Genomic DNA, 18386 nt, shown 5'->3' on the forward strand with positions numbered 1-18386 from the left:
TATTTTTTAGATGTGAATTAACAGTTTTTTACTAAAAAAAATTATGTGATCAAATAACAGACCTTAAAACTGATTCATAAATTAATATTATGTTTTAGAATTGAAAAGAGGGCAAAGGATTTCTGATTAAATGTTTGCAGATTTTTTCCCCGTTAAATTTTTTTCATCCTATAGAGGCTTGGATCAGTTGATTATCTAGTCCTTTTTCTATCAATGATTAGGGTATTGTGAATTTTGTTCTAAGGCGCTTGCGCTTATTCTTCAATATCTATTTATATTGATTCTCCATTGTCAATTATATTTCCTGAAATGAATTATTAACGAAGTTGGAATTTACACTAATTTTTATCCCTGAATAATATTCATATTTGTAATTTATTTCATGAAAAATTTAAACCATAAACAATACATTTTTACAAATAACGAACGCGTTTTACAAATTTAATATTTTTTCTCATAAATTCATAATATTAGGTTGTAAGTATTGGTTGTCTTTTATTAAGAAAACTAAAGAAATCAACTAAACAAAAAATATTTATTTCATAAAAATGTAGTATTTTTAGTGCTTTAAATTATAAAAGAAAAATTTCAAATTCTACGCATGGTCGAGGTTATGAGCATGCTTAAAATGTCATACATTCATACTTTACATTATTTACTAAAGAGCTATTAGAAAAAAATACCATCACAAATATTTAAATAGGGACATTAATTGTATTTTGTTTAATAAATGTTTGCCATTAAATAACAAGCATTTGAAAAAAATAAAAATTAAGAAGATATAATCTCAACGGAATTTATTTAAATTATATTGACTAATATTTGAATATAATTGAAGCGTAATAATTGCTTTCAAGAATAGTTTTGATTTTATTGTCATAAGTCGATGTAGGTTCATGATGTTAAATGACTATTTCAAAAACCAAATTGGTCATTTGGTATAAATATATTCTAAACTTATTTTAAAGAATGAGGCATACAGAATTTCTGTTCAGTAAAGAAGGGAGGCTTACAAATTGTTTTACATTTTACAATTATCACCAATTTTTAATAATTTCGGGTGGTGGGAGGTCCAACATTTTTTTTAATGTAGATACTAAAAAGTAAAAATGTATAGACAATAAGACAATAAACTATTCACCACTAAAATTTTTCTACTTTTTAAAATTTCGTGATGGAGGGAGGAGGTACGGACTCCTGGACATGGGCGTTAATTGAGCAATAAATAAATTTAGCACACCAATAATTTGTATAGGTTCCCTATATTTTTTTTTAAGTTTTTTAACAAATTTTAGGTTTTTATTAAAAAAAAAAGAACAATATAATTACTAAACAAGATATGTGTTACGTGAACGTTTAGTTTGTCATAGACCCGCAGATATATAAAAAATATTTTAAAAGTATTTTTATATATCTATGGTTGGACCAAATATTATAGATCAAGACATCAAGTTATAGTATTTGTATTTATAGTGTTGTTTGGACACCCCCTTCAATCAAGCCGTCCAGTTTTGTAAACATAATGAACCGCATTACTTATTGTATAGTATAATACAGATTGTATATATTTTTATTTTTATAAAAAAAAAAAAAAAAGTATTTGGGTTGGGCTAATCAAAGAATGGCTGTCATTTCCCGACACGACACGACATGCTGTAGGCAAAAGTGGTTATTAAAATATGGTTAATAAATTTAGTGATAATTTTGCCATGCGTATAACCATGGTTTCTTATCAAAAGTTATACCACAGAATATGCCACAGCCCGCCTACCAGTTACCAGTGACGTGTTCAGGTGTTATTTCATTTCAGTATTCAATGTTTCTAAATTTTTAATACCTTCTAATATAAATTAATATTATATAAAATTATAAAAGTTAATGAAAGAGTAATGAAATTCGCCTCATTGACGCATTGTTAAGGTAAATTGAAAATATAAAATATGCTTCAAGTTTACTATTAATACATTTTATTATCAAGTATTTCTTTAAAACATACCTATGATTATTTTGTTTTTAAATTAAATTAATAGGTCTTCTTTAATACTATGATTCATGACTGTAATAACTATTTTATACAGCATTTAAATTTTCTTAAATATTTAGATAACCTACTTTTTTTAGTTAATTTATTTTGATAATTTAAATCTTTTTAATAGTTTTGAAAATGAATTATCTTTTTCTTATTAACATAATTAATTTGCAATTGAATACTTTTTTGATAAAATTTAACAATATAATATAAAAGTATTATTATTGATTTGTAGTTCATCACAGATTACTGCCGTTTTATAAAAAAATTACGCACATCAAACTATATTTTTTTTAATCTTAGTAAACATGTCAACATACGAAGAATTTATTGAGCAAAATGAGGAGCGCGATGGTGTCCGTTTATCGTGGAATGTTTGGCCAGCTAGTAGGCTAGAAGCTACCCGTCTTGTTGTACCAGTAGGTTGTCTTTACCAGCCATTGAAAGAAAGACCAGGTTAGTATACAATTTATTTTGAAATTGAGATAAATTAATTTCTAATATTTCATATATGCAAAAATAGATTTACCTCCAATACAGTATGATCCTGTATTATGTACACGAAATACTTGTCGAGCAATTTTAAATCCTTTATGTCAAGTGGATTATAGAGGAAAAATGTGGATATGTAATTTTTGTTTTCAATGTAATTCTGTAAGTATGATTACTTTTGTCTTATTTATTATTTTTTAAATTTATATTGATCATCTTTTTTAATTTGTTTAGTTTCCTCCTCAATATGGAGCGATTTCAGATCAACACCAACCAGCTGAACTTATTCCAGCGTTTTCTACCATTGAATATTCAATAACGGTAATATTTTAAATATTTATTGTTAACCTTTTCTCTGCTGAATTATTTTTTCCCAGTTCACAGCACTGTGCTGGGTATAAATTTTATTTTTAAATATTTTTTTTCGTATTGTTTTAAATATTGTTATAGTTCAAATAATAATTATCAATAAAAAAAAAAAAAAATTCTTATAACTTTTAAGCAGATATTAGTTAATTAAGTTAGTGATTGGTTCCCAAATAGTCGATAATGTACTATTATTTCAGTTTATCAAATAATATCAATTTGGGAACCCTGGAAAATCAAATAAATTATTTTGCTTATAATTTTTTTTATATTTATCATATATTTTTTTCATTGTCCCTTTGGATTTGTCTAATTATTTACCATTTAATGATATTATCACATTATCTATATCAACTTTTGTTGATTTTTAAAATGATAGGACACATATGCACATCCATAGCAGTGAAAGGGTTAAGTAATACAGATTTAGATTTATATATTGATTTTTATTAAATTATATACTTCATTTAGAGAGCTAAAACCATGCCACCTATATTTTTGTTTGTTGTGGATACTTGTATGGATGATGAAGAACTTGGCGCTCTTAAAGACTCTTTACAAATGTCTCTTAGTTTATTACCACCAAATGCTCTTGTTGGATTAATCACATTTGGGAATGTTGTTCAGGTAAAAAATATACTATATAACTTTAAAGGTATTTAATGAATCTAATGTATGTAATGTGACTACATATCTTTTTAGGTCCATGAATTGGGTTGTGAAGGTATTTCCAAGTCATATGTGTTTAGAGGTACTAAAGACTTACCACCAAAACAAATTCAAGATATATTAGGAATTGGTAAATATGCTGCTCCAACTGCACAAGCTGGTGTACCTCAACAACAACAACAACAACAAATTAATATACCAGCAAACCGGTATTTTCATAGTAATATTATTATTTTTACTTGTTCTTTTATAAACATTATTATTATTTCATAGATTTATACAACCAGTTCAAAATTGTGATGTAAATATGTCAGACTTATTAAATGAGCTTTTAAAAGATCCATGGCCTGTTTCACAAGGTATGAGACCATTAAGAAGTACAGGAATGGCATTATCAATTGCTGTTAGCTTACTGGAGGTAATCACAAATTAATATAATTTAATGACATAATTTTGTAATGTATACAGTAATCTTTACAGTCTACTTACCCACAAACTGGTGCACGGATCATGTTATTTGTTGGTGGAGCATGTTCCCAAGGTCCAGGTCATGTAGTTAATGAAAAGTTATCGGATACAATTCGTTCTCATGATCAAATAATGAAAGATAATGCTCCATATATGAAAAAAGCAACAAAGCATTACGATACCTTGGCAGTTCGTGCAGCAACCAATGGACATACAATTGATATCTATGCATGTGCTTTAGATCAAACTGGTTTGATGGAAATGAAACAATGTTGTAATACAACTGGGTTTGTTATTGTTATTATGTAAGATAAAAATAAATATATTTATTAATTTTTCTATTTTAGTGGCCATATGGTAATGGGTGATTCGTTTAATTCATCTTTATTCAAGCAAACGTTCCAAAGGGTATTGGCACGAGATCATGAAAACAATTTAAAAATGGCATTTAATGCTACTTTGGAAGTAAAAACATCTAGAGAATTAAAAAGTAAATAGTATTTGTACTATATACTATATTTCTACTACAATTCAATAATATAAATTATTTTAATGAATATATTTTATTTAGTCATGGGTGCAATAGGTCCATGTGTATCATTAAGTATCAAGAACCCATGTGTATCTGACTGTGACTTAGGTTTAGGTGGCACATGTCAATGGAAAATGTGTAGTTTGATGCCTAACACTACATGTGCATTTTTCTTTGAGATTGTTAATCAAGTAAATAATCCTAAAAACTTTTTTATAACAAACATTTAATTTATGTATATGTAAATATTCTTATTTTTAGCATGGATCACCAATACCTCAAGGAGGACGTGGTTGTATTCAGTTTATTACTCAGTACCAACATTCCAGTGGTCATAAACGGATTAGAGTCACTACATTAGCTAGGAAGTATGTAATTGTATATATATAAAACTAATTTTATTTTATACTTGCAAGTTTTATTTTTTAGTTGGGCAGACCCTGTTCAAAATATGATGCATGTTAGTGCTGCATTTGATCAAGAAGCATCTGCAGTTTTAATGGCTCGTATGGTAGTGAATCGTGCAGAAACTGAAGATAGTCCGGATGTTATGCGGTGGGCTGATCGTACGCTTATACGCTTGGTATAAATATTTAGTATTTTTTTTATTATAAAAACTTTAATTAATGTTAAAATTTAAATACAGTGTCAAAAATTTGGTGATTATCAAAAAGATGATCCAAATAGTTTCCGATTACCAGAAAACTTCAGTTTATATCCACAGTTCATGTACCATTTAAGAAGGTCTCAATTTCTACAAGTTTTTAATAATAGCCCCGATGAAACATCATATTATAGGTTTGTTTATAAAGAAACTTAATAAAAAAAAATTATTTACAGATAATATGAAAATGTTTCTGTTTTAGACACATGTTGATGCGTGAAGATGTTACACAAAGTTTAATCATGATACAACCAATTCTTTATAGTTATAGTTTTAATGGTAGGCCAGAACCTGTACTATTGGATACTAGCAGTATTCAACCTGACAAAATATTATTAATGGACACATTTTTCCATATTTTGATATTCCACGGAGAGGTGAGTTAATATTATATATAGTTTTTTCCCACTTAGCTTTTATAGACTTAAAAAAAAATGATTATTTATATATCAGACTATAGCTCAATGGAGAGCAATGGATTATCAAAATAGACCAGAGTATAGTAACTTCAAACAGTTGCTTCAGGCACCTGTTGATGATGCTCAAGAAATTCTTAAAACCCGATTTCCAATGCCTCGGTATATTGACACCGAACAAGGTGGTAGTCAAGTAAGTTTTTAAGAAAACTTTATTATCACAAACTTTTTTAAAACTCATAATTATTCTTTAAATTATTTTTAGGCAAGATTTTTATTATGCAAAGTTAACCCATCTCAAACACATAATAATATGTATGCTTATGGAGGCGTGAGTATTGAATTAATATTTATTATTGTAAATTACTGATCATTTTATAATCAACTTTTAATTTTAGGATGGTGGAGCACCAGTTTTGACAGATGATGTAAGTTTGCAACTGTTTATGGAACATTTAAAGAAACTAGCTGTCTCATCCAATGCATAGAAAGTATTTTTTATTCTAATGTCCTGTTATTTAATTTTTTTATTATTATTTATATATTCGGTACTTGAAATTTAGATAATTTGAATGTTGTATATTCATACATAATTATTTTTGTGTTAAAATTGTCCTTTTTCTGTTAAAGATATGAAACGCAGTAAAATTTGTAAATTATAAAAATTATATATATTAATATATTATAACATTATATTATATTCAAATTTTTTTCTCTATTAGTAATAAAAACAATAAAAAATAATTAAATTATTGGTCTTTGGATTGAAATAATAATTTTTCTCTAAATATTAAAACTAATTCAGTGTACCTAGAAAATTTTGTAAAATTAAAAGAACATATGAGCGGAATGATCTGTTGATAATGGACATGTTCAATTAGTTTAAAAATCTAATTGACATTTTGTGTTCGATATCAGACTTTTCAAATGTTTTACTGAATTCATCAAATGAAATTAAACCGTCTTCATCTACGTCTGCCTCAGAAATTGTCTTATCAGCAATTATAGACAACTGTTCTTCACTAAAAAAAGATTAAAAATTTAGAAATAAAAAAAACATACAAATCATTAAAATGTTACCTGATGTTAGCACCAACCATCATATGTAAAATAACCAATAGCTCATCCTTTGATATCATACCATCATTATCAACATCATACATATCAAAGGCAACTAAAATCATATTGTTCATATTGATATACTATTAAAAAGGCTATCCTATAACAGTTTATTGTTAATAATTAATGATTACATTTCACTTTTTCCATTCTATTATTTTGTTTGTTTGGTTTATTTGGTCGAATTGGTCTGAATTTAGATAGCCCTCTCATGAATTGTAAGAAATTAATACGATCACAATTATTCCCAGAGTCTGCGTGAAATAAATCAACGATTCTTTCTCCTAAAGGATTTATAGCCAACTCTGGTATGCGTAGTAAATCTTCTCTACTGAGTGTACCCAAATCGCCTCTATCCAAACTGGTAAATCTACTGTAGAGACGTTCTATTTGATTTGCAGTGACTGTAAAATAATTTAATAACAATTTATTTAGTCATGTAACTGTTAAATATGTTAATCTGAGTACAATGTAAATTTATAATTTGACATGGTACACAAGATATAAGAAGAAAAACAGATAATTAAAAAAAAATGGTAACATTTTTTAATAGTCATAACTGAATTAACACTTTTTTTCACTAGAATTTAACAATATAAAAACAGTTGGAAAGCAAATTATTAATATGAGTGCTATTGAGCCTGTACTTATATTATTATCTCCAAAATAAGAACCAGTTTGTCAATGTCATCAAAACTAACATTCTATTTTTTAATATCATTTAAATATAAGTACATATGAAACACGGATTAAATTCATTGAAACTAGGTAATTTAACACAATTTTTTTTTTATTTTATGTAAGAAATATTTAGTTAAAAAAAAAAACATTTACAGTAAGTCAATATAATTATATGTACATGCACATATACCAACACAATACTTACATCCAGTTTCATTTCTAATTTGAGCAATTTCTTCTTTACGCAACAGCAACGATGATCGGTTACCCATTTTCAATATATCGACGTTCAAATTAAATATAAATTGTAAATTATAGAGTAAATAAAATGTTTGTGGAATTCATATCCTTGACCTTAAAAAACATAATCGTAATATAAGAAATAAAAAAAACCATTACAATGAAATACACATTAAGGACTTTGATCTTAACGTTATTCGCTAAACCCACAGACTAAGATATGGCTAAACCACAACAACTAAATGGTTTATCTTTTATCTATCTAAATCTTAATTAATAATAATTATCACCTATAATAAATATATTGGTCTATTAGATCAAGTGAATAATACAATTTTTATTATCATCTATGTTTATCATTGTTACAAACCATAAACTTATAATAATATTATAAGTCTATGTTACAAACTATAAGTTACTATATTTGTTACAAGCCTGGTTTCGTTATCAATATTTTTATCAAAACTAAAGAACCGCAGTGATACCTTGATAAGACGGATTTACAATTTCGGTTAAGTCCAACTTTACTATTAACTAATTAATAATTTCTTCGCATTTCATTTTATTAATATTTAATGTAAAATAGTTTACTCTTTAAAATGACTGAAGATAATACAATTGATGTTAAAAATAACTTTAACCATCTAATTACTGAAGAAAAAAACAAACACACTGTTTATTGTACAAAATGCCCGTCCCAGATTTTGTCATCTACAATGGGAAAGTATTTGAGAATCGAAGTAAATTTTCAAACATTTCTTATTATTTAGTTAATCATGTAGTAATTATTTGTATTTTGTAGTTCAATCTTCCACACATGTCTCAGAAAAAAAATTGTGAGGCCGTTGAATGTGAACTGTTGACAGATTACTGGATGGTTCCAGATATGTATATTTTTGATAATATTGGATTTTCAAAGACTGTGGAATCTGGCATTAAATATCTTATATGTGCTGACTGTGAAATTGGACCAATTGGATGGTATGATGACAACACTAAGCAATCTTATGTAGCCCTGTCCAGAGTCAAACATGAAGAAAATTCATGATATTTAATCAAATTGTAAATACTTAAAACATTCTAATTTTATTATAATATTTATAAATTAATAGGAATATCTAAAATATTAAAAACTATATATTTTTAAATGTATTATATTAATTATTTATTAAATAACATTCATGTAATATATTTTAATCTATAGTAATTTTTTTTTTGTATGTACAGTGATTATTTTTAGAGTCAACTAGTAAAAAATTTAACTCATCTATATAACATTATCTGCAGATCACAGTATAGCATTTATTGTGATTTTATGATTATCCCTATGATTAAAATTATGCTGTATTTTTATTAATGACTAACAATGCTTGATGATGACTTATAATTTGGATTTAAAATGGATTGTAAAAAGTTACCGACTAATGACTATTGTACTATATTAAAATGTAATCAAAAGCATTATAAATTGGATATAGAACTACATTTTGGGTACTCGCGCTTGTAATGCCTACTTACTTTTTCACAAGAGTAAAGAATGCAGACTTTTTAAAACCATAATTGAATTTCAATCATCTAAATGCTAATTGGTTATGATTTATTATGTGGTTAACTTAATCATACAGGGTCTGGCGAAAAAACCTCCCTTATTAAGAAATAGCACTGTGTGAGTTATGGTGGTGGTACAACAGTAGAGAGGGTATCGATGGATAGTGGTATACATACCACTTTTAGTAGATGTAATGGCAAGGAACAAAAAAAAAACGAAATAAAAACCAACAATTATATAAAAAATAAAAAAATACGTTGTCTAAAACTTTAAAATAATAATATGTATATAACAAAAATTTGCTCGTTCTAGAATTTAAAGTGGGTCATACATAACAGCCATGTACTGACAGGACGCCAGTTGCCAACCACTGCACTATATATATTGTTGAATTTTTAAACCTATTGTAAGACTGTGGGTAAAATCATAGATCTTATGAGGTCTATGGGTAATATAGTGAATAATATGGTATCCAGAGATAAGAATGTTAATGACTTAAAATAATCAGAGGCGCCAGGTTTTGAAAATGTCACGGGGGCTCACTATTTATTTTATAAACACATGTACAGTTTCACCTAAATAATTACTAAACATTACTCTAATCGGTAAACAATTATTAAAATATAGTTATTTGTTGTTTTGTATGTTATAACATATTAATAGTATTAGCAATTTCAATTTTAGGGAGCTGAGCTCCACCTTATCGAGCTCATGGGGGGCTGCAGCCTCCGATATAAATAACCAATAACCACATTGAAGTAAACATTTTATTCATTAAATCTGAGTACTACACAGATGCATATTTTCTATGACATCACATTATTATCATTATTTGTTCCGAGATTTGATCATGAATTTAATATTCTATTATTATTTTAGTTGAGTGGCACTGCTGAGTAGCTACTCGCCTCAAGCATTCAAGCCCATATTTACCTTCTCGTACTCATATGCTTATTGTAAACTGTTTTTACAGATTGTAAATATTCTATTAATGTTAAAAAAAAAATATTATTATTTAAACTTAGAGTTTATTTAATTATAAAATGTTTTAAGAAATTAAATGTCATACAATGACCATCCGAATTAAGTTATCACTGTTAGTTATAAAAAAATAAGTAAATATAAACTACAAATGTTTTGTATAAAATACTATTTATTTTAAACCTTAGATTTTGTACAAATTTACACTAATGAAGTAAGCTATACATGGAAATAAAATGTTATACATTTTTTTTTTTTTAATTTATTAAATATCTGAAATGTGATAATTTTATATTGTCATTCCTTTGCAATGCACTGAAAAAACCAACAAAAAAAAAATATGAAATATGATAATAAGTTAATAATTAAAAATAATTTTCAAGATCAATACGTAAATATACTAACCAATAAATTCTGAAACAGGATCATTTTCTCCGTCACATCTCATTGTACCAGTTATTTCTTCATTTTCAACAATTGGTAAAAATAAATCAACAAATTCAACTGAATAAGGAGGAGAGACTGCTTCCAAAGCCTAAATAAAAATAAAAATAAATAAATATACTTTTAAATACTTATTGTATAAATTGTTAATTACTTCTGTAACAAAATAGCGTATCAAAGAAATATCAGTATCTCCTCTATGCCAACATTGTTCAATATATTTTATAACTGGAACAACACAACCACAACACAACAAGTTCACCATACGATCAAGCAACATCTTTTTCATCTCTAACTAAAACAATAATCAAGAATGATTCTATATTAATTTTAACTCAAAAGTAATTTAAAATAACAAATTAATGAACTATTCTATAAAATTAAGAAATTTTAACTGAGAATTTATCTAACTATTATTTAATATTTTTAACTTACATGTACTAGAATTTCCAGTTCATCCTGTTTAGATTCAAAAAGAGACACAAATAATTTTAATATGATATTATGCAGTTGTGGATGGCATGTAACAACTTCATCTAAGAGTGCTAAATGTGTAGGTGTATGTTCAGTACATAACTTAAAGAAGCTAGGCTCTGTCACAGTACTCTCAACCCAACATATTAAACCAACAGCTACAGCAGGATATCTACAAAGAAACAATAGAAATTCTTATAATTCTGTATTAAAAAAAAAACTTAACATTATGCATTTATACTTTCTATAAAAGAATATAATTTTTTTGTGCAAGTTGAGTTTGACCATAAACATTCACATAGTAAAGAGTTGTAGACTATCACAGATCAATTCTCTCTCATTGGACAAAATATAGTATATATATCTTAACTAATGCTTAAGTATATTTTATTTACCATTGTGAAATATGTATCCTTAAATAAAATCAATACCTGATGCAATGGTAAATAGTTGCTACTTCAGCAATTAATTCTGTTGAACTTTTATTCAAATTGCAAATACTATGAACTTTATCAACTGCTTGTATTGTAGATTTTAAATCGTCCTTATTAATAACTTTTCTTTTTTTACCAGATGTGACTTCATAGACACTAGCAGAATAAGCATAAAGATATATATACTTAGGTTTGTATTCTGGATTTAATTTCATTCCAGGCTTAAATAGAGCCTGGACTAATAATTCTGAAAAAATGATACTTATTTGAAAAAAATTCAATAAAATAATATTAGTAATAATATGCTAAAAATTAAACAAACCGAGAAATTGTGGTATTCTTAGTAAACTGACAGGAGGAGAATCTGCTGATGAATAATGCTTATGTAATACATTTATATCAGCAGGATTTAAGGCATTTCGTGATAACATAGAACTTAATGCTGCACAAGGCTGATCATACGGAGCCGCGCCATTTAATGCCATAGTAATGGGAGTTACATCATTCCTTCACAACATCAAGCTTAATAAAAAAATCTTAATTTAATAGTCTTGTAATAAATCTAATACCTTTCTTGGGCACAGCGAGTTATTTCTTGAGAAAATCTCTTCATATTTACTCCTCCATTAGTTTCTTTAGCTAAAACTTGAAGAGCGACTAATGTAAAAACATATGTATGTTGGCTATGACAAACCATTTTCTGGAAAAAATAAATAAATATTATTTATAAAAACTAGTAAATTCACTAATTACTTTAGACTAGAAAAATAAATACTTAAATAATTTTTAAAATCATAATGATAATGTATATTTTATAATAATAGATATTTAAAAAATATTGTACTTTTGCAAATACTTTGTTACACTTAATTTTTAAAATTTGAGATATTGAATAAAATAGAAACTCATTAGTAAATGCTCATTTATTATGTTATACATTATTCAAATGTATTAAATTGGCAAATAAAATAATATGATAATAATAATTATTATTATTGTTAGGACCAGTGGTGCCCAACCCTATTACTAGGTGTAGCGGTTGCTACACCTTGAAAATAAGGGGAGGGTGGGTACTAGGTAATGGGTATAATAACATAAAATAATTAACTTAAAATATGTTCATTATTAATTATTTTTATAAAATAATGATAATGTTATTATACGTTCATGCTTTATATTTCGTAAACCATTGGAAATAAACAGTAAACCACCTATACTGTATACTATTTACATAATACTCGAAAATAAATTTTTATTTTGAAGGTTCTAATGAATTTAAAAAATATAATGCCTGTTACATATTGGTATGAATGTATATTAATGTATATTGGTATATCTCTTTAAAAATAAATACACCTTATTCTGACAAAACACAGATTATATTGGTTGGTACCTTAATATTTACTAATATTATCAATTAAAATAATATGATAAAATGTATAAAATAATATTATTTTGACTTTTGAGTTTATAAGGGGGTGGATGGGTGGGTAAAATTATTTCTTGCTACACCTGAAAAATATATCTTGGGCACCACTGGTTAGGACTTATGCTTCACAGTCTATCGAGCCTATAAAAATCTGATGCATTTTCTATAAAAAAGGATTACTTATAATAATATGGCTAATATAAATTAACTTACAGCACATTCTTGAATTGTATTTTGACGATTTTCACTGGATGTTTTTATGGATTCAGTAATAAAATTTTTTAATATTCGAGAATATACTTCAATTTGTTGAGAAGCTGTAGATATACTTGTAATTTCACCTTGATATCCAGCATCTGATATCAACTATTAATAAATAAAATAATCTTAAGCAAATTCCAAAAAGTTAGAGGTAATTAAAATATATTATTCAATAATAAATATATGCTGTTAATTATTAATAATTTCTATGATCAAAGTAAAGATTATGGATTATACAGGGTGATTCTTTTATCATAAAACACTCATTATTTCAAAAAGTATTGATGTTTTTGAAAACATTTTTTTACATATTATGGTCTGTCCAGCGAGAGATTGCACCGATTCTGCGCATCCCCCTGCGTCATCATGCTATCAAAACTGGTTCACTTATGGCTGGGTGTCATTGGGGAATGCACAGAATAACTGATTTTGGTCGGTTTGCGGCCAAATATATGTACAATTTTTATTATTTTAATAATAAAAAGTGGAATTTTGCATTATCTTAACTATGTAAACAAAAATAAATTTTATTTTAGAAATAAAATATATTTCATTGCTATTTAAAAAAATGATACACAATAGTACCATACTATTACTTGCAGCCCTAGATAAATTTAAGTAAAATAAAAAAATCTATTTCAATAATACCTTAATTGTAAAGTTAAGCATCAAACAATCAGGATATTCTTCTGCTAATCTATAAATTAATGACCTCCATATTTTGTGTTCAATCATTTCTGTTAACCAAGCTGGAGTCTATTAATCATAATATACATTAAAAACAATTAATACTCTTTTAAATAATAACTTATATCAATAATAATTAACTTACTTCTCCCTCTTCACTAAATATTGTATCTGCTTTTTTTGGATCAAATGTTTTTAGTACCATATCTTTGAGATGATTTTCAACAAAGGATTGAACTTCACCAACAGCAACACCTTATAAAATATTTTAATTTCAATTATACATTAATAAATTAAACTAAAAAAAAAATACCTAAAAAATATGTTTGAATAAAATATGAATTCTATACAAGTAAATATGAAGTAAAGTTATAAAATTAGTAAACATATATCATTACCTCCTAGAATCAACCATTCAGCTACCATATTTGCCATCTGAGCAACACCAATATAATTCTTTGATAACAATTCTATAACATGCTCAGGAGTTCCACCCACTTGAAAATACCTATAAAATTATATAAAATTAATTATTTAGCTATAGATTGCTATATTGCACAAAAATAAATTAATAAAATATAGGCTATATATAACCTGACTAAATGACTCAAGCAAAACTGGTGTCACAATTTAAAAAATGCACAATAAAACTGTAAATTCACTAGGTGTTTCTAAAGTCTTAAGTCAGATTTCCTACCATATTATTCACCAGTTTTTTTTTATGGTTTGTTGTTTTTCAAATTTTAGTTTTCAAAAAATTGTATTTATTAATGTTAAAATTACAAAAACAGGTATATGTATTTTTTTTATTATTGTGATAAATTAGTACAAAGTTAGGTAGAAAATATAATTGATTTGAATTATTTCAATCGTAAAGTAGCTGTAAATGTAATCAAACATTAAAAATTCTAAAACTCGGTAGGCCGATATCTTGCCAATCCGACAATTTACAATGTAAATACTATCTCGTTTTTTGTTCATTTTTCTCATTTACAGAGAAAAATATTTATAATTTTAATTATTAATTTTTACCTTCTCCAGGACTTTATCAAAAATGCAACAGACAGCATCTTATACTAGTCAAACTGTATTGTTATGTCTAAGTATTGTCTAAATATGGCAAATTCTTGGTTCTAATCCAGGAAGCACAATCCAGAAGAGCAAGATATCGGCATACCGAGTTTTAGAATTTTTTAGAGTTTGACTACAGCTACAGCTACTTTACAATTTAAATAATTCAAATCAATTATATTTTCTACTTATGTTTGTACTAATTTATCATAATAATAAAAAAAATACACCAAACACTCAAAACCAACCCATATTTTGAGTAGCCACCGAGTTTTCCTTGGTAGCTCGCCAGACCAATCCAGCCCTAAATCTAGGGATGAATTGATTAAGGAGAACAAATTTTAAATTACTACAAACAGGAGTGTTAATGGTAATTTGCAATATGGAAACAATGTAATAATAATACTTTTCATTAAAATTCAAGTTTCAAAATAAAAAAATATATATAGAAATTATAAAATAGTTTTATTTACTTGACCTAAATATTTCATTTATCTAATGAAAACTGTGCAATATATCATAATTTATTTAGACATTTAGTTCATCAAATCTTATATTTAAAAAGTTAGTTCAAAGCGAGTTTAGTGTATTAGTGTACACTATAACATCAAAAATATATTTATAAAAATTACATACATACAAAGTTTATTATGTAATATATTTTATGACTAATTAACTACATTAATGAGTAATAATTTTAAGAATAAACAGATTACCTTTTAAGCTGTGAAAATATTCCTGGTTCCATAATATAATCAGCACTACTAAATTTCTCCAAGCATTGAGTTAGAGTTTCTTGTGGATTTTCTAATATGTCGTCATTGTCATCAGCCTAAATAAGAGTAGGTATTTAAACAACAAAACAGTAAAATATAATTACAAAAAATATTAACATTTTAAATAATGTTAACATAGTATTGATGATAATCTATATAGTTTTATAAAACAAACCTCTACATCAACGTCACCATCCCAACGACGATATTCATCATAATCGTCTTCCATTTTGCTTGAAAGAATGATTTTGAACAGACCAAAGTAGATACACTTCAGTTACAATCAAAATAAACTAGAATATTTAGAGAAAATAAACTATTTTTTAAATGCCTACTGTAGGTTTAATAGCTTGTTATTAGCACTAGTGAATAATGTATTAATATTATTGTGTTAAAACTTTTTAAATTCTAAAAAAAATTATCATAAAAATATTAGACACGGTTACACACGTCATACATCATTAGGTATATTATACCATTTCAAATTTGTACCTATACTCTACAGTCTACAGAAAAATACAAATTGCAATCTAAGCAATTTATAAATTAAATTCTGTGCTGGCGCTAAACCACAAACTTAGATAACACATATCAAACATTTGAGGTTTGTTTATAAAGTTATTTCAGTGGTGGGGAAAATAAATAATCAATTGTGATATCTATACCACTATACCAGCGGTTCCCAAACTTTTACTAACGAGTAACCATAGACATACAGTTTACTCCCGATTATCCGTGGAATAGTGTGGCAGGACATCCACGGATAAACGAGTTCCGCGGATAATCCGCAAAATTAAATTTTATAATAAAAACTAAATTGGAAATTGAAATTGAAAATTATTATTACATATGTATTATTAAAAAAGATACACATGTATGTACAATGAATGTATGTATGTACATGTATAATGAAAAATTATAAATTATTTATGTGCAAAAAAATCAGACACAAGTTGTTGTTTCTTTGTTTGAAAACTCTTCTTTTTAACTTGTGATTGAAGTTTTTTTAATAACACCTATAATGATTTATAATGGAAAGATACAATACGTATATATTTTTTTGTATACATATAGGTATGTAGACGATTCCGTGGAAGACAGCGGATAATCGAGACTCGAGAGTAAATTGTATTAATATGTCTATGCGAGTCACGTACATCATAGTAAATTTGCGTCATAATATGCTTTTATTGAATATTGATATTATGATTTTAAAGTGAATTATAGCTATGTAGCATGTAAAATACTTGGATCATAATATATGGTTCAAACTTCAAGGTAATTAGGTAAAATACTACAACTTTAAAATGATAATATCACTAAAAATATATGATATTTTCTATATATAATATATAATTAATATTCTTAGTTCTTACCTTTAAATTTGATATTAGGTAAATGTACTCTATTATTAGAGCCAACATAAAAATTATGTTCTGTTGAACGCAAATTTGCTATGATGTACGTTAGTAAGACAGAGACAACACATGTTGCCATGTTGGTATAACGTCCTCTTAAGGGGCCGCCACTCCTGCAGCATTTGTTTTCTCTTTGTATCTCCCACATAATATAGAAACAAAAATACTCCATAATTCCACGATTACGACTCTCTGGTTCAGTTTAGTGCAAAAGCATCTATTATATATTTTATAAGGAAGAGTATTTTCTGTGCATTGATCGGATAGATTTTTAATATTTACATTTTTGAATAAGTTATTAATGGTTAAAAATAATCGAAATTATTTTAAATTAAAACATGCTTGGATTTATAAAATAATTATCGGGTCAATGCACAGGAAATGCTCTTCTTTATAAAATATATAATAGATGCTTTTGCCCTAAACTGAACCAGAGTCGTAATCGTGGAATTATGGAGTATCTTTGTTCCTATATTATGTGGGAGATAGACATAGAAAACAAATGCTGGTGTAGCGGCCCCTTAAAAAAAAGTGTTTCGCGGAACCTCAACCTCTTTAATACCAACTCAACCGCAATTTTTCTAAAAAGAAGAAAAATCAATACTCCAAAAAATGTTTTAACAATATGTTAATGATTATTGTTTATTTAAATTAGTTAAAAAAAAAAAACAATTTTCAATTAAAATTATATTTATTAAAATAACTTAAATAACAAACATTTATAATTTAATTAATAATATGTGATAATAATATATGTTAGAAGTGTCACACTAAATGCTAAAAATGGGGATTTTAATATTTTATACTGTAGACTATAGAGCTTGGATTAAATAGTTAAATAATAATTCTGAAAACAGATTTGAATTTGTCATCAAGTATACTTTAGATCACATTTTTAATATTTTTTATTACAATTTCTTCAAAAATTGAAGTATGACAATATTTTAATTTCTACTTTTTAAGGATTTCAGAGGATAAAGTCAAAAATTTGGAAAAGCTATATTTTAAGTAGACTTGACGACAAATTGAAATCTGTATTCAGAATTATTATGCTCAGATCAACCGAAACATTAGTCAAAGAATATTATGTCTTTCCGTATGTGTTTGGCTAAGAAGTGTTATGTAATATGTATATTGAATCCGATTAAAATACCATAATATACTCAACTCAGTGCTTGTAAAGTTG

General features: G+C 26.4%; 4 protein-coding genes across 4 annotated transcripts; 2 read left to right on the plus strand and 2 right to left on the minus strand.

Annotated features, from left to right (window-relative positions):
* Window positions 1-1762: 1762 nt before the first annotated feature.
* Window positions 1763-6336, plus strand: LOC132931443 (protein transport protein Sec23A). The gene is made up of 17 exons (XM_060997426.1): window positions 1763-1920; window positions 2333-2485; window positions 2553-2683; window positions 2756-2842; window positions 3359-3514; window positions 3590-3765; window positions 3830-3974; window positions 4037-4311; window positions 4372-4514; window positions 4596-4747; window positions 4818-4924; window positions 4986-5139; window positions 5203-5354; window positions 5423-5597; window positions 5674-5829; window positions 5902-5967; window positions 6035-6336. The coding sequence occupies exons 2-17, from the start codon at window positions 2338-2340 to the stop codon at window positions 6122-6124; spliced, it is 2313 nt and encodes a 770-aa protein (XP_060853409.1). The 5' UTR covers window positions 1763-1920; window positions 2333-2337; the 3' UTR covers window positions 6125-6336.
* Window positions 6337-6354: 18 nt separating this feature from the next.
* LOC132931459 (calcineurin B homologous protein 1) lies at window positions 6355-7980 on the minus strand. The gene is made up of 4 exons (XM_060997427.1): window positions 7642-7980; window positions 6890-7159; window positions 6717-6810; window positions 6355-6658 (listed from the first exon to the last, which is right to left on the minus strand). The coding sequence occupies exons 1-4, from the start codon at window positions 7706-7708 to the stop codon at window positions 6514-6516; spliced, it is 576 nt and encodes a 191-aa protein (XP_060853410.1). The 5' UTR covers window positions 7709-7980; the 3' UTR covers window positions 6355-6513.
* Window positions 7981-8154: 174 nt separating this feature from the next.
* On the plus strand, window positions 8155-8883 carry LOC132917076 (guanine nucleotide exchange factor MSS4 homolog). The gene is made up of 2 exons (XM_060977620.1): window positions 8155-8416; window positions 8479-8883. Exons 1-2 carry the CDS (start codon window positions 8276-8278, stop codon window positions 8722-8724), a joined length of 387 nt encoding a protein of 128 aa, XP_060833603.1. The 5' UTR covers window positions 8155-8275; the 3' UTR covers window positions 8725-8883.
* Window positions 8884-10358: 1475 nt separating this feature from the next.
* LOC132917075 (negative elongation factor D) lies at window positions 10359-16342 on the minus strand. The gene is made up of 13 exons (XM_060977618.1): window positions 15958-16342; window positions 15723-15838; window positions 14334-14443; window positions 14081-14190; window positions 13897-14004; window positions 13201-13353; window positions 12128-12258; window positions 11881-12065; window positions 11556-11805; window positions 11086-11296; window positions 10805-10945; window positions 10612-10741; window positions 10359-10521 (listed from the first exon to the last, which is right to left on the minus strand). Exons 1-13 carry the CDS (start codon window positions 16009-16011, stop codon window positions 10496-10498), a joined length of 1725 nt encoding a protein of 574 aa, XP_060833601.1. The 5' UTR covers window positions 16012-16342; the 3' UTR covers window positions 10359-10495.
* Window positions 16343-18386: the final 2044 nt, after the last annotated feature.

This window comes from Rhopalosiphum padi, chromosome 1 (genome assembly GCF_020882245.1).
Source record: "Rhopalosiphum padi isolate XX-2018 chromosome 1, ASM2088224v1, whole genome shotgun sequence".
Lineage (NCBI taxonomy): Eukaryota > Metazoa > Arthropoda > Insecta > Hemiptera > Aphididae > Rhopalosiphum > Rhopalosiphum padi.

Excerpts from the sequence above, each read along its gene's own strand:
- LOC132931459 (XM_060997427.1), bottom strand. The coding sequence starts at position 7,708 with ATGGGTAACCGATCATCGTTGCTGTTGCGTAAAGAAGAAATTGCTCAA. Across the intron at positions 7,160-7,641 it reads AATTAGAAATGAAACTGGAT|TCACTGCAAATCAAATAGAA; the intron begins GTAAGTATTGTG and ends ATTATTTTACAG. Across the intron at positions 6,811-6,889 it reads TAGAATGGAAAAAGTGAAAT|TTGCCTTTGATATGTATGAT; the intron begins GTAATCATTAAT and ends ATATGATTTTAG.
- LOC132917075 (XM_060977618.1), bottom strand. The coding sequence starts at position 16,011 with ATGGAAGACGATTATGATGAATATCGTCGTTGGGATGGTGACGTTGAT. Across the intron at positions 14,191-14,333 it reads TGAATGGTTGATTCTAGGAG|GTGTTGCTGTTGGTGAAGTT; the intron begins GTAATGATATAT and ends ATATTTTATAAG. Across the intron at positions 10,946-11,085 it reads AACTGGAAATTCTAGTACAT|TTAGAGATGAAAAAGATGTT; the intron begins GTAAGTTAAAAA and ends TTATTGTTTTAG.
- LOC132917076 (XM_060977620.1), top strand. The coding sequence starts at position 8,276 with ATGACTGAAGATAATACAATTGATGTTAAAAATAACTTTAACCATCTA. Across the intron at positions 8,417-8,478 it reads GAAAGTATTTGAGAATCGAA|TTCAATCTTCCACACATGTC; the intron begins GTAAATTTTCAA and ends TGTATTTTGTAG.
- LOC132931443 (XM_060997426.1), top strand. The coding sequence starts at position 2,338 with ATGTCAACATACGAAGAATTTATTGAGCAAAATGAGGAGCGCGATGGT. Across the intron at positions 4,748-4,817 it reads TCTTTGAGATTGTTAATCAA|CATGGATCACCAATACCTCA; the intron begins GTAAATAATCCT and ends TCTTATTTTTAG. Across the intron at positions 5,830-5,901 it reads CCGAACAAGGTGGTAGTCAA|GCAAGATTTTTATTATGCAA; the intron begins GTAAGTTTTTAA and ends AATTATTTTTAG.